General features: G+C 52.9%; 4 protein-coding genes across 4 annotated transcripts; 1 reads left to right on the top strand and 3 right to left on the bottom strand.

The window, feature by feature from the left end:
- Positions 1 to 520: 520 nt before the first annotated feature.
- BESB_005380 (methyltransferase domain-containing protein) lies at positions 521 to 4,406 on the bottom strand (the record flags this gene model as incomplete). The annotated part of the gene is made up of 8 exons (XM_029359293.1): positions 521 to 734; positions 991 to 1,062; positions 1,572 to 1,675; positions 2,046 to 2,164; positions 2,613 to 2,717; positions 2,995 to 3,067; positions 3,602 to 3,672; positions 4,304 to 4,406. 8 exons carry the CDS (start codon positions 4,404 to 4,406, stop codon positions 521 to 523), a joined length of 861 nt encoding a protein of 286 aa, XP_029222206.1.
- A 2,001-nt stretch (positions 4,407 to 6,407) lies between these two features.
- On the top strand, positions 6,408 to 9,758 carry BESB_005370 (SNARE domain-containing protein; the record flags this gene model as incomplete). The annotated part of the gene is made up of 10 exons (XM_029359292.1): positions 6,408 to 6,564; positions 6,775 to 6,863; positions 7,112 to 7,163; positions 7,622 to 7,731; positions 8,049 to 8,217; positions 8,650 to 8,717; positions 8,909 to 8,974; positions 9,242 to 9,319; positions 9,420 to 9,572; positions 9,729 to 9,758. 10 exons carry the CDS (start codon positions 6,408 to 6,410, stop codon positions 9,756 to 9,758), a joined length of 972 nt encoding a protein of 323 aa, XP_029222205.1.
- Positions 9,759 to 10,862: 1,104 nt separating this feature from the next.
- Positions 10,863 to 11,425, bottom strand: BESB_005360 (uncharacterized protein; the record flags this gene model as incomplete). The annotated part of the gene is made up of 2 exons (XM_029359291.1): positions 10,863 to 10,978; positions 11,137 to 11,425. The coding sequence occupies 2 exons, from the start codon at positions 11,423 to 11,425 to the stop codon at positions 10,863 to 10,865; spliced, it is 405 nt and encodes a 134-aa protein (XP_029222204.1).
- A 653-nt stretch (positions 11,426 to 12,078) lies between these two features.
- On the bottom strand, positions 12,079 to 13,277 carry BESB_005350 (uncharacterized protein; the record flags this gene model as incomplete). The annotated part of the gene is made up of 2 exons (XM_029359290.1): positions 12,079 to 12,159; positions 12,276 to 13,277. 2 exons carry the CDS (start codon positions 13,275 to 13,277, stop codon positions 12,079 to 12,081), a joined length of 1,083 nt encoding a protein of 360 aa, XP_029222203.1.
- Between the last annotated feature and the right edge of the window lie 1,377 nt (positions 13,278 to 14,654).

The following is a 14,654-nucleotide window of genomic DNA, read 5'->3' as shown; positions in this document are numbered from 1 at the left end:
CAGAGGATAAAAAAGCGTCACCAACAGCTCGCGCGCAGCGTGTCACTGCAAAGTCGCGGGCACGCAACGAATGAATATCTCTAACAAACGACGTGACCGTCACACCCAAGCTCCCGAATAGCGCCGTATTTCCCTTCGATCGAGGAGAGAACATGCGAGTGTGAAACCTGGCAACCCCTCCGCCACGGGGGCCGCCACTGTATATATAGATATTACATATATAGCCTACGAAATCCCAGGAAACGTGCGTGAAATGCGCATGCATGCAACCCCGCGTACACCATTATGCTTGTTTTTTCCTCTACTATCCCATGAAAGCAAACATCCCGCTTCAAGCCAATATTGGTTCCCTTCGCTGCGTGTCGTGCCCGTGCGTAAAAGCAACAGTCGCTTTTCTCTGGCTCCGAGCAGCCGATACACCCGTCTGTGGTTCTTTGCTCAGAGGAATCCTGCACTTCCGCGGCAGTGCCGGAACATCTATCTGCTGGGCGAAACCTGACGCTGGCGCTGCCTCGAGTCTTCACTTTTGCGTAGCATCGTCACTATTTGGAGTGTAGCGGAAAACCACACGGGCGTCAGTTTGACCTCTGAGCTCCGGCAGCCCAACACGAGAACGGGCGTGAGATTTTCTCTCCTCAGCCGAACAGCCGCGGCGCGCTGAGAGTGCATGAACCGTCATAACTTTCGAAGGGGCAGACTCGGTCAGTCGGAATTTTCCCTGGGCTAGCAGCTGCCTGAAAACCAAAGTTCAAGTAAGTGGAGTAGAAAACGTTGCCGTTAAGGATTATTGCTGCGCTGGACGACGGCCCTCAAAGAAGTGTCGCGGCTGAGCAGAGAAAAATATGTCGCTGCAGGGCTTAGGCGTTTCTCGTGGATAGTGGCCCTGCGTTTTAATATGGTCAGCTCGCCTGCGAAAGCTTCACACGCGGAGCGGAGATGTGCACACTGCAGCTGCAAGCCCTGGCGCCCGCGTCTTTCGCTAAGGCTCACCCGAGGTCGATGTCTTCGAAAATGCCAATTTCGCACGCGACGTTCGGGTTAGGGTAAATCTCATACCGCTTCCTGCACAACAGGGAACTCAGCGTCGCAGAGGTTGATTGAGGAGGCAAGAGAAAACCCCAAAGCGGCAATAACCGCTACGCGACAAACATAATGGTGGCGACTGCAACGTCTACCTGCCGCGGGATGACCGCGACCCAAATCGAGTCGCACATCTAGGCAGTAAGCGGACGCACACAGAACGAAACTCAGTCAAGAATATAGAGACAAACAGCACAACTGCGCACAGAGGAAGCCGAGGAACTGCGAACCTGAACACGAAATCTGCAGCCACATTGTCCAACAAGAAAATCGACTCAGGGTGCCGCTGAGAGATTATGGTGTCGAGGCACCCAGCCCACGATAGAAACAGACACATTCTGCTCTGCTACAACTAACGATACACCCGCGAACAACGAGACGAGAGACGCCAAGACAACGGCATCTGCACATCCCCATACGAAACACAGACTGAAAACCGCAACGCCTACAGGAAACCAATAGCTAGATGTCTGTGCAATTACAAGTCTTACAGAATCCAACGTGCAAAGTTGCTCGACGGAAGGCCTCGCTCGAGCAACAGGAACCGGCCCCCGCCTTTCAGCACGCGTCGCGTCTCCTCGACAGTTTGCTCCGGCTGCATTCACGCAAGCACAACAAACAGGATTTTCGTACCGCATGTGTGTCTGCAGAAACGTTGTATTGGCTGAAGCATCTGCTTCATGCATGATACGCGAATACGCACAAACACACAAACCTATATAAACTCATGAAAGTGCGCCGGCGCCAACAGCTGCCATCATCTATGTTCCGTGCGCACATATCTAGACACGGAGGCATGAAAACACCTTCATCTACGCGCATCCAACGATGTAACCAAATCTAACCGCTACACGCATGTTCATATACATATTTTGTTTGCACATAAGTGCGAATGGGAGTCATATCAAACGTGGATGAATCTGTTTTCACAGGCAGCGCACTGTGTGACTGAAGAGGGCTCTTACACGCTCGACTGCGCAGAGCGCGAAGGAGGAGATGACTGAGTCAAAGGTGTTATCCTCGAAAGGCACTTGTGAAGCGTCGCCTTGAATGACTTGCACGGGAAACGGCGGCTTGAGTTTTTCTGCGGAAGCGGCGAACACGCAAGTCCCATTTCTCTAGAAAATAAAAAACCCAGATGAAAGACTGTCTGCTGAAGAACGCTGGGGCAATGCACGATGGAGAACGTCTTGTTGAACGGCCTAAAGGACAGCCGTACACTGCAGTGGCCTCAAAAAATACCTCCAAACTGGGTAGGGGCACGCGCGCACCCGTCGACGACATGCGCTGCAGATAGGTGTGTTCTGCATGCAAGTACTGTACAGATGTATCCGTGTTTAAGCCTGCGCATGCGGAACTGCGTTCCTTCGCATATCCAAGTGGATGGCAGCACACAATACGCAGCGTGGCCTGAGGCAGCAGAGGAGCCCGCGCCCTTGCATTTGCACGCTCGATCGAGTGACTGCTTCGAAGAGAGGCCCGTCGGGAGAGAAGAGGGTGAACTCGCCGTATCGAGTGTGAGTTCGACGCACCAAGTTTCTTCACTAGCACTTCGCACATCGGTCCGCTGGTGTCTATGCAGGTGAGACTCGTGACTCCGGGCGTGCACTTGAGGACATCCAAGTTCCGGCCTGTGCCTGCAAACCGTCACAGGTTCACGACTCATCGCTTCACGAAAGCCTGTGCACCGCGGATTCCCAAGCTGAACTCACGGGCAGGCTCCCACGACGCTGGACAGGCACGCAAACGCCGTAGCTGGGCACGCTAGAACTAATACGAGACGACAAAACAGAAGGTGAGAGGGGCGCGTTCGCACACGTACACGCGCTGACGAGGCCACACGCGTCTAGATCCTGAGTGTCGGCGCGATAGCCTCGAGCGAAGGAGCCCGTCGTCTCCGTGGAGGACTCTTACCGGCCCCGATCTCTAACACGCGGCCTCTTGCCTTGGAGAAGACCGTCTTCCGGTGAGTCCTGATCCGCGTAATCTGAAGGCAATCGCAAGCACCCCGCAGCAGCTCAGACTCTTTTCAGATTTGACACCAACACATGAGAGAACAAGCCGCTGCACCAGACCCACTCGTGTGCGTAGAAGAACGCATAGCTATATATATACATATATATACAGAGAGGTAGAAATAGAGTGTCTGCAAAGTACGCTGCCGCCGCAACGCGCGTGTCTGGTCACCCGCGCTCGGAGTTGAGGGCAATCATACAGGCGAGGAGCGAGATGTAAACGAAACATCCACAGAGACAAAAACAAACGATCGTATCAGCTTGAGCTACCAAGTTGCACAGATGACGCCTCCCGCTGCATACTAGCTTGTGTATCCCGCATGCGCACGTTGCAGAACAGATAGCCCTGACTTAAGCCAAAAATATGGGCACACGTGCCCTCCCTAGGCAAACATGCGCATATCTGGATCAATCTATCTATATGCATATACACACATCCGCCTATATGTGTACATATGTGCATGTTTCCTACACCACCGTCGCCACTGCAAGGAATCAGGTCGTACCCATTCGTGGAAGCTTTGGTCGGAGTCATAATTCTCTGCGGATAGGTCGAAGATTTTGAGGCGCTGCTTCTCTGCACCAGCACGCTAAGACCGAAGACAACACCTCATGCTTTCCTCGAGAGGCCTCTCATCGTTTCTGTCTGCCCGTCTTCTACCCCAGCAGGCCTTTCCTCTTCACTATTCTCAAGCTCTACCACTTCGCTTCCGCGGATGTCTTGTATCGTTCTCCGCTCGCTTTTCAATTCTCTGTTCAGAGAACTTTGGCGAGTCTCTAAAAAGCCTCCCGGCAGGCCCCGAAGCCAAACATGCCTCACGTATGCGTGCGGACTGTCGGCCACTCCCAGTTGCAATAAAGCCTGTTCGGCGCCACTACACCCCCCCCAATGTACACCGTAGGCTATTTGGTTACTTCGCTGTATGCCTTCTTCCTCAGAAGCTGAGAAAGTGCAACTGCCTTATCTTGACTCCTTTCAAGCTTCCTGCTGAAAGGCTGCTTCTCCATATTGCAAAGCGAACAAAGCAAAACTTCAAGCATTGCGCGGGATATCCTTCCGAGCTGAGTCTTTTTTCGCCAGTTTCCGCGTTCACAAGTCTCTACAACGCAAACAGGCTTGCTTGACCCTGGATTTCTTCACTGCATCTTCCGCCGACGCCGCTGCCGCCGTCTTCCTCCTTTGCCTGTTTTCCTTTTATCTTTCTCACCAGAGGGGCGGGGCACATTGCGGTAAGGCGTGCGTGTGAAGTCAAAAATGACCGTCGCAATCCCGAGGCTCGCAAGCGTAGCGACGCCGAAGATATGAGCCATGGCCCAAGTCCGCGCGAAAACGAGGGAATGCTATCGAACTAAAGAGTTTAGGCCCTCAAGAAGGCGCTTCAGTATTCCATTCTTGAGACTGGGGAGGAGGCGGCTCAATTTTCCAGGATAAAAGAACGAGAAACACCGTGTTGAGCGGATGAGCGAGAGTCGTGTGCACGTATGTCGCTTATCGATAAGTCAGTAGGTGAATGAACGTACCTAGCCGCAGGAAAAACAGACGAAAAGATACATATAGGTCCGACAAAAGTTTACGTTGAATTATGACGAGGGTTTGCAGTTCTGTCACGAGTGACTCATTCCTTGAATGAACGCCGACCAGGACGATGGACCGTGGACACCTTGCGAGTACACATCGCCAGATTTGTCACACACCTGCGACGAAACCCCTCTATACATTGGTATTTATGAGTTTTGCGCAAAGGAAAATAAAAAGAACGGCAAGCGACTATACCAGACAGGCATATCGGTAAGAGTTTGAGAGCATCTGGCGTGAACGAGGTCAGATTTCAGTGTATGTACGCCGGTCCACTTCACTCGGCCGAGAGTCGTCTCCCTCCTTTCCAGGGCTCCGCGTTTTCTGTGAGTAAAGTCGAGAATCTGGAGCTTTTGCAGAGAAGAACAAGCAGGGAAGAAGTAAACACTCGAAAAAAGGTAGCATTCCATCCGGGAGCTCTCGCATGCACGAGTTATTTCGCATGTTCTCTGTAAGAAAAGTCCCGTCGGACGTTCTCTGCTGGCCAACGTGGCTCACGCAGTCGAGCGAGACAAGATGTGACAAAGACAGTAGTGTTTTAGTGAGGCGGGAATGAAGCCACGGGTGATGGGAAGTCGTTGACCAAAATGCGCAAGAGTGGTTGCCGTCTGTTTCATGATTGCGTCCTTTTTCCTAAATTACCAGCGTTTCTTATGGAATTCGTCCCCATTTTACCCTTGACATCTGCGCGGCGACTTTCTCGTTGAGATGTCTTAGGTCTTCTTCTTTGCATCGCCAACGGAAACAGCATGCACATACTTTAGCATTGCTCCGTTCTCGAGCAAGCTGTTTTTTCGTTGTCAGAACGTTTTCGTATATCGTGTTGGGCTTGCATCTTACAGGGAACTTCTCTGCGAAACTCAGCTGCCGTGTCTCAAAGGCTGAGGTCCGCTGGCTGGCTTCTTGCTCGCAGACTTTCATCGTCTTTCGCGAAACATACAGCTCTTCTGAATAGAGTCCGCAGTCCTTTCATGAGGCTGGCTTTTTCTGGCTCTGTCCCCAGCGTCTGTTCGTTTCCGTCCCCGTGTGCATCTTTAGTGGGACTCCTCTTCTCTGTGGCGCATCCTGTTCCTTCCCTTTGTTGTGGATTTAGCCGTTCACGAGGGCGGTTTTCTCTCCCACGCAACAAGCACAACAAGGACGAGGGCCCTTCGTCTATGTCCTCACCCAAAATCGCTTTTTTCGACACGCCTCTGCAACGGCGGCAGAAGTCCCTAAAGAGTTGAATCGTCGGCTAAGTCTCTTCCGTATTTGTTTCTTCGTCCTCCTGCTCTGATATTTGTGTTTCATCCCTGTCCTCATCCTCTCATTCCATTCGGCGTTCTTCCTTCTGACTCTTGGCAGTCTTTTTCCTCCACTTCCGCTCTTCCTCCGGGATCGGCGGCAGGCCGAAGCCACGGTCTCAGTACGAACAGGACGCCTTCTTCGCTATTTCTCACTTGTTTGATCTTTTACTCGCTTGTATCGCGCTTGCGGCGCGAAGGGAGGGATATGCGGGATTCACTGCGCGGCCCCCGTCGACTTTTCGCTGTGTTTACCGCGAGAGCCTCGTTTCGTGGATAAGACAAACGCATCTCCTCAGAGCGTGAGAGCGAAGCTGGAAAACACTGAATTTCCGAGGCCCCGGTTCAAGGGATTATGTCGCAAGCGCCAGCTCAGGGAAGTGGCAGGACGTTTTTTCAGAAGTGTCGCCAATTTTTATTTCATGCGACTCAACTAAACTCGAGCCAGTCACCATGGCGACGTCACTCGCCGCGAGGAACATCACCTCGCAGTTTCTCAAGTATCGCATGGAGGTGAAAAGCAAAAGGCATCGCTTCGGCAAAAGCCTTCTAGGCGGCGCTGCAGGCTTCTCCGGAAATGCTGTCATTCATTCGCCGGACAATGTGCGCGGTAAGTCGCGCTCTCTCTGGGCGCAGCGTCGGGGTTCTGGTGCGCGAGGCAGATAGCACGCCACAGGAGAAAGAAAGGACACACACGGAGACTTCCGAGGCCTGCGGACGCATGTGTAGCGTTGGACGTGGGCGCCAGTTTTCTCTCTAGCCTGCGTAAGACGACTGTTTAACCGTTTTTTCGAGTGTTTTTTCTGGAGTTTTCTAGCAGGCCAGCAGCGTCTTCTGTCTCATCACTCTGATGATGAAGATGGTGTTGAGATGACTTCGACGTTTCAGCAGCAATTGCCTCCTCTCTGGGTAAGTCTTTTGTCTCTTCTCAGCCGCCAGTCTCTCCAACGGCGGCGGATCAGCGATAGAAAGTAGATGTCCCAGCAGAGTTCGTTCGACAGCGCAGACAGGTTACTTCCTCACGCAGGCCTAGGGCAATTTTTTTTTTGTCTTGTCTCAAGAATGAAGAGCGTGTCGAGAAGACGGTTTGTGTCTCTCCGCGCCACTAGTAGGTCTATGTTCGCGAGTGTTTCTCAGTCGCTTTCATCTGTGCGCAGGCGGATATGGTGGAAGAGGCGCATGACGACGTCGAGCAAATTAAAGAGAAAAGTGAGCCGTTGAGTTTGTTTCGGGACTTTTCGTCACGCGTCGAACCCACGACACGCGAGAGGGCACACGCGTCTGCATGTGAAGAGCTTTCGGCTGATCCGGAATAGCCGACGCATCGCGACTCCGCTCAAGTTTTTCTTTCGATTATCTCGTTGCACACTTCGCGCGGTGGTGGAGGGCTCAGAATGCCGTCGATTTGCGAGGCGACAGGCGCAAGATTTTTTGCACCGTCGTAAACAGACTAGTGGAGGGTTCGGTTCGCACGCATGGCCACTGGCGGCTGAGCTTTTTTTGTTGCAACAGAGCACTTGGCGTAGGTGTGCCTGTTTTTTTCGCACTTAGTATTGCTGTTTTCTTCGTACTGCGTGATATGTGTTTGATGTGGGGGCCCGCAACGTCAGTGTGAAGACATCTCCCGAAGCAAACGGCTTGGCGGTAGATTGTGCGGGTGTGCTCAGTGTCTCAGCTGCAGAAAGCGCAGCAGCGGAGGCTGCTCAAGGTCTTCGATGACGGCGAAGGCCACAGTCCGGATCGCGAGATCGATGCCCTGACAGCCAACCTGACGCACGTAAGGGCCGGGCGCGGTCAGAACCGCGACAGAGCTTGCCAGGTTTCTCTCCGCATGTATCGCTCGTGTGCATCTGATGGTCTTTTGAAGTACGATTGCGACGAGGTGTTTGCGTGTTTCGGGGACGGGGTGTGCTGTCTCGCGAGGCCCGCAGCGCCTGACGATCTGTTTTTTCTGTGCCTGCATCTGCTGTCGCTGGCATCCTGCTGTCTCCGCCGGAAGTTGAAGCAGTCACGGTGGGAGTGGGCTGGTGAGCGCCGAGCAGCGGCCTTCAGACAACTGAACAGCCTTGCGGTGGATGGGGTGTGTGTGCGCAGCTGTTTAAACGCTGTGAAAGACGCATTCAGCAAATCTGTGAAACAAGCACGCCGGACAGCGACACGCGGTCCGACCAACTTCTGCAGCGAAACGCCCAGCGGAGCATCGCGGCGCAGCTGCAGGCGCTGAATGCGGCATTTCGAAGCCAGCAGAAAACGTATCTTGCAGGTAGCTGGACAGGCGCTTCGGAGGCTCGGGAGTGTACGTCGGGGCGATTTTGCTGCCGGTTAGAAGTTTTCAGAACATGCAGCCAGCCAGCCTTCCTCTGGGCGCCGCTTCCCCCGCAACTGCGCCTCCGTCGAGGGGGCAACGACCCTCTGTCGCCCGAGACCCGCCGTAGCCTCTGTTATTCTGTGTGTGGCAGTTTCGGGCAGTTTCGTCGGCTTGTGACTCGCATGCGGCTGGCTTGCGTCTTCGCGACAAACGCGTTGTAAACCTGCTCTCCAGTGTGCCACACGCACTCCGCTCTTCGAAAGGCCGTCTGGGGTTCTTTGTAGCCCTGGGTGCATCTGCGGCGAGGCGACGCAACGAGAGCCTCTAGTCATGCCGAGATACCATCGCGTAAACGGGCGGCGTGCTGCGGACTTGTGTGTGGCGCAGAGGTCAAGCGTAGAACTCAAGGAGAGGACATTTTTGGGACGGCGGACGGCGCCTCGTCAGCAGATCCGGTAATCATGGCGCTCCATCGCAACCGCCTTGGAGTGTGGAGTTCGGGGCCTACCAATGTATGCCAACGCGGGGTTGAGTTGCCAAGACCGCGGAAACGCCGCTGTGGCATTGATGTTCTTTAGACGGCTCACCGAGAGAAGCCGCGGGTATTTACGTTGGATGCGTCGGTCGTCTACCTCTCTGCGTGCAGGGCTTTGGCGACGATATGATGTCCGAGCTTGCCATGATGGAACAGGACGCAGACTTGCGGCAAGGAGTAAGCAGCGTCATGCAGATTGAGTGTCTCCACAGAATCACCTGTTTGCATCGACTCGGAACGACTACAACTACTGTGCAAGGTTGCTTTCGAGACATATATGGCGAGCGGAGAGCCCTGTTTTTCTGTGACGTCTAGGATTGCCGCCGGGAGCGAAGGGGGGTGTCGCAGTATTGTTACTACACTGCTGCGGCGCCCGCGCCAGACATGCGGTGTTTTGAGTCCCGGAGCGACGAGGTTGTTCATGCTCTACGTTTGGTTCTTCAGGAATTGGCTAAGATTGCTCAGTCTGTCACGGATCTCCACCAGATCTTCAAGGACCTCTCCAATCTTGTCATCGATCAGGTAAGTTCGGACTCCCTCTGGATTTATACGGCGGAGGCTATGTGGCCGCGGGGCTGAAATGCGGTGCCGGCTTCTTTGACGGATGACTGCTTTCATGCAGGGCACGATACTTGACCGCATCGACTACAATGTTGAACAAGTACTCGAGAACACGACACAAGCCAACGTGCAGCTTCGGAAGGCGGAAGAGAACCAACGGAGTGGACGTGCTGCGAAGTGCATCATGTTCCTAGTCATCACTATTTTCTTTTTGGTAAGTCGTGCCTCCCTCCTGCTCTTGGCGGGAAGCGACATATCTATAGACGTCCGCACCTCCTAAGAATGCTGCGGTGATTGAGGTGGATGGACCACTGTGGGAGCTCGAGGTATCGCCGATTTTGTTTTGCGCGTGTTTGATCCACTGTTTCAGCTCGTCCTCTTGATCATGAAGCACACCTGAATGGTGCGAGCGAGAAAGCTGATAGCGCGCTCAGCTGCCCTCGAGTAGAGCTGGCCTTGTGCACGATCAATGGTAAATGCCGATCTGCGGCGAGTCGACTGTCAGGTCTCTTAATCAGGGGTGAAAACGCCGCCCCACAGAAGTTTCTTTGTTTCAGGTCAATCGATTGGGTTACGTAACTCGGGAGTGGTGCCACCCTTCATACTCGGTATTTTTTAAACCTTCTTAAACCAACGGCCACGAGCCCCTCCGTGGTGGTTGACAGGGCTTGTCCTGGAATCCAGCGCAGCCGCATCCACCCTCGAGACGGCCCACCACACGAATGCAATGCAGAGCACGACTTCATGGTAATTTGGCAGTAGGAACGCCGGATTTGTGCAGACTTCGCTACTTCATCTCACGGTCGCCTGTGAGACCTTGGCTCCGAGTTTACAGTAGCTTCTTACTGCTTCCAGCCTTCCAGTTTCAGCATGACAAGGGTAGGGCCGTAACACAGCGCCATGCCGTGCGACGCAGGCGAGTTTTCAGTTCTCAGGGAGTACCGCGTATGAACGTAATTAGCTCATTGTGATGCAGTTTCCTTTACTGCTGTAGAAAGTAGCTCGTAAATGGATTTCTTGCTTGTTTGTGGCCTGCACTGTAGTGGAGGCACGCAGGTGGTGATCTTTTTCGTAGCATTTGATCGAGGACGAAGGGACTCTTTCTCTCTGGCGAGGAAGCGTTTCTTCTGTTCGAGTGAGTTAGATTTTGCACCGACAATGAACATAGCGATTGCCCACTCACTAGTTCTAGTGCTTCAATTTCTTCGTCTAGCTTCCGTATGACGGCAGGGCCACTAGACTGCTCAAGTTGTCGACGTCTGCTGTTTTCGGCCTCTCGAAACTGCAATTCGAGACGCTCAGTTTCGTCATCAAACTCTCTTTGCAGCAGCTGTTTGTCACTTTTCAGTGATGCAATGGCTGTCCGCAAGCGGCGAGCACTCTCTGTTGCCTCAGTTAGTTGCGCCTTTCGGTCTACGATTTGCCTGGAACGCATAGTCACTTTTGATTCTTTCTCTGCCTGATCGCGCGTACATTCGTACCGGTACTTGCCAACAAATAACGTCTACATGCTTGCCTTTAGTCGCTTATAGGCGGCTTCGCGCTCCGCCGCTACTCCGCGGCTGCGTATCAGTTGCGTGGCCAGCGCCACGTTACCTTGATCCGAAAATTCAGACGCTGCTGAGAAACGAGATTGAAGCTACGCGGTCCTTACGTTTTGCTGCATGTGCTTCGGCCGATTCTGTCTCAGAGGTGTAGCGCTTGATGGTTTCCTGGTACTGTTGAAACCTGGCGCTCGGCTGAACAGGTTCACGCCAGTATCTTCTTTGGTGGCTTACTCTTGCAAAGATGAGATCGCCTTCGAAGTTTGGTTTGTCCGTTGTTCCAGGGTAGATTGTAGTGGGCGCCACGCTGCAACAGGATGATCGTGTTTGTGAAGGCAACATTAGTAGTCATCGCTTTACCGTCTGCTTGAAGCTGGAGCTGTTGTCTCGTGCCCGCGACTTTGTCAGTGAGCTTTGCTACATTGTGAGTAAGGTGAGACGTTTTTTCTGCCCAAACAGTGTACAGCCTCATAAGCTCTTCTGTTTGCCGCCTTGCGGCCTCCAAATCAATTGTGTTTGCCATTGTGCTGGTGCCAAGCCGGGTGATCGACACTCAAAAATTTTTGAAAGAGTGGAAAGCAGAAGGCGATCGAACGTTTTGTGCCACGACGCAGCGGGTTCATGCCTGCCCATACACCTGACCGCCCCCAACTGGATTCTTTGCCCTTTGCAAGAATTTACGTGTCGCAGGATTCAGCAAAGAAATGATTCGTTATCAGGGTTCTGACTTGGCGCACGCAGCACAAGGGCGCCAGATACCGACTGAGTCCCGCTACCGCACCCCCCGCATTTCCTGGTGACAGCGCGATAGAATCTTGAGCGACACGTGCTGATGTCTGGGTTTATCGCACGACGGAAAGCAAGCATCCTTCAACACATCGTCTCAACCGTGGCGACTGTGCTTGGTTATGGCATTCATTCACGGAGCTCTGTAACGGTGAATGGGGGAGGCTACCCAGTAAATCACTGACGTATACATACAAAATAGTTGTGGTCGTTCAACACCAAACTCAGAATTCTTCTGATGATGGGCCACACTCACGCTTGGAGCCGGCTCCCATCCATTGAAAAAGTGTGCACTGCCACGCGGTTGCCCTCGAGTCAAAGACGTTTTGAAAATTGCACATCATTCTGGTTAAGCATCCTGATCAGCCAGACGGGCACACTCAGCTTGGGTTACCGCCAGTGTCTTTGCTTGTAGAAGCCTTCTGCCATCACGTACGTCCCACGGCTTAGCGGTATTGAAGTCGTATTGAACTGCAAACACGCGTAATCATACCATAACTCGAGTAAGTTTAAGGCAGTGTTCTTCGCGATCAGACACCTGAAAGAGAGCCAAGTGTAAGTGTGGTACTCTCACCGTGTGCACTTACCCAAGGAGTCAACGTTGAGCTCCAGTAGTCTCCTGTTACAATAAACTCAGGATCCCAGAGCGGCGCATAATCAGAATTCACCCATTTGCGGAATGCGTGTGGTATCTCAAGCACGTTTCGTATCCAAATATCACCCTCAGGTGTGGGGTTTAACAAAATCTGTGCGACTAGTTCAGCCTCGACCTTCCCCGCGGCAATATGTACGAATGTGTGGAGGTCTTGTCCGTACGCAGGCTGGAACTGAATGTATGCAGTGGTTTGGCTTCCATTTCGACGACGCAGGGCCCGCCCGCGTCGGCGCGGGCTGTCGTTTAAACTAGAGTTTTTGCCGCGTGATCCATGCCCGTGCCCTTGATCAGAGTGCCGCTTTATTTGGCCATTCACATATTCTGGCGCAGACTGCCCGCGCTTTGGCGTTGACATTTGTACACGATGCTTATCTAGTCCCGCTCTGGCTGCTGGCCCTGCAAGATCAAAGCCTCGACGAATGGGAGAATCGTTGTTCTGATGCATAGGGAACGGTCTTTTCCAGACGCCTTCAGCCGGTGAGTTTTGCAAGTGGGCCGTCACCGTGTCTCCAGCAGTTCCATTTCCGTAAAACACGCTGACAATCATACGGTCAGAATGATCGTTGTACATGGTATCGTTGAATGCTGCAATGTAAACGTCTACAACTGTCGGTCGAGAGCGCATCTGTGCAGCATCCGTCGCCACGGTCTCAGTAATGTACAGCAGAGTAGCTCCTTGCGGAGGACTCGGTGAAGATATCGACAGTGACCCTGGAGCGAGCTTTTGATTGGCGGACGACGGAGCAAGCGGATTGATCTCCAACGGCCCTTCGGCAACTGGATTGAACTGAGACAACGTGGATGTTCTGTCGTTCTCAAACTCGATCGTGTCGTCAGCCCCCACACTGCTCGCAGTCTGCGTTTTGGGCGTCGCCGCAAGAGAACGAGCGAGGTGTCCGAGATTCATCAATGATCCGCCTGACAGTGGAAGCATCACGAAAACGGCAAAACGCAGAAACAGTCTTGCTGGAAGCAAACAGGAGAAGCTGGGTGCCCAGGTCACTCCTTTTGTTGGTGCGGTTCCCGCGGTAAGCAGTTCTGTCGGCTTTAACTCATCCCCGCTTGGCAGCATTGTTTCTTGAGAGTGGAAATGCACCGGATTTGCAATTAGTGACACGACAGAGGTCTCTTCTTTTCAACGGATGTCATTGAGAGCATGAACAAAGGTACAAACAAAAATGTTTAAGAATGTCCCTTTAGTGTGATTGGTTGGTTTTGGCTTTGCTCGGCTGTGAAGAGGGCCTGTCCCAAAGCAGCTACCCCGTTTATAACGACTCAACGATTCATCCGGCCAGCATAGACCTCCCGCCACTCCAATGCTCCTCGATATGAAATGACAATGTAATAAGTATCTACACATTTTGTCACCAGGGGGGACATCCGGAGGCCTCCTTCAGCTTCCTCGAGCTATGGTGCGGTCCTGACGAGCTCGGCAGCCGAACTCAAGCGAGAATGAGCTTACATAATGTCTTTGCTATACCTTAGCTGCTCGCGCTAGCTTTCTTCGTTTTCTAGCCTTCTAATACATTATTCAGGTCTCTGGTATGTGCCCAGAGCAGCTCGGGGCGCTTCTCCGGTCGACGTCAGTGATGCAGCATCACCAGGCTGTCGCATTCCAGCTGCTCGGGAGTTCCGCGAAAAAGTAGCCCCTGAGTTCTGCCACTTGCAGGCAAATACGGACCTGCGAGAAAGAACAGTTAGTTGTTTTCTCCCTTCGAGACTGTATCCTCATCGTATTTTGCAGACCGGGCGAAGCGTGCAGACTCTCCTGTTGAGATTCGAGACGGTCGGCGACGCCAGTCCTCCGTTCAGAACGCAAGAGAAAGAAAACTGGAGAGATGCACCCATTTTTGGAACAGGCTTGTCGATAGTATGCAAAGACTGAGTAGCTACTACCAAGGTGGCAGAAGTTCCGTGTTTGACGGTTTATACGACCCCGCAATGCGGGCAAGGACGAACGCAGCAAAAACCTTTCACGCCCGGTTTTATCGCCTTCCTCAGTCACGTTTTCGAATGTCTTGTCAGTGGCGCTGCATACAGTCTTGAAAGTTGATATTGTCTCCAAGGAAGGACACCATATACTTTTCGAGTGACAATCGGCACAACGGCGTAGTCTTACTGTGCTGTCGAGGCTTAACTTTCCTCGTTGGTGGCATTGCTGTGTCGCCCCGCCTGACGAACTTCTGTGGTTTCGACCTTAGGTTATGGTAACACTCAGGAGAGGCATACACGGCAATCTGTGGCCAAATAGTGACACGTGTGCGCCGAGGTGCATTTGATGCGAATTTTGGCTCCTTCAGTGCGGTCGGTA

Source organism: Besnoitia besnoiti, chromosome I, assembly GCF_002563875.1.
Source record: "Besnoitia besnoiti strain Bb-Ger1 chromosome I, whole genome shotgun sequence".
In the NCBI taxonomy this organism is placed as follows: Eukaryota; Apicomplexa; class Conoidasida; order Eucoccidiorida; family Sarcocystidae; genus Besnoitia; species Besnoitia besnoiti.
The sequence above is the reverse complement of the archived record's forward strand: the minus strand, read 5'-3'. Positions and strand labels throughout refer to the sequence as shown.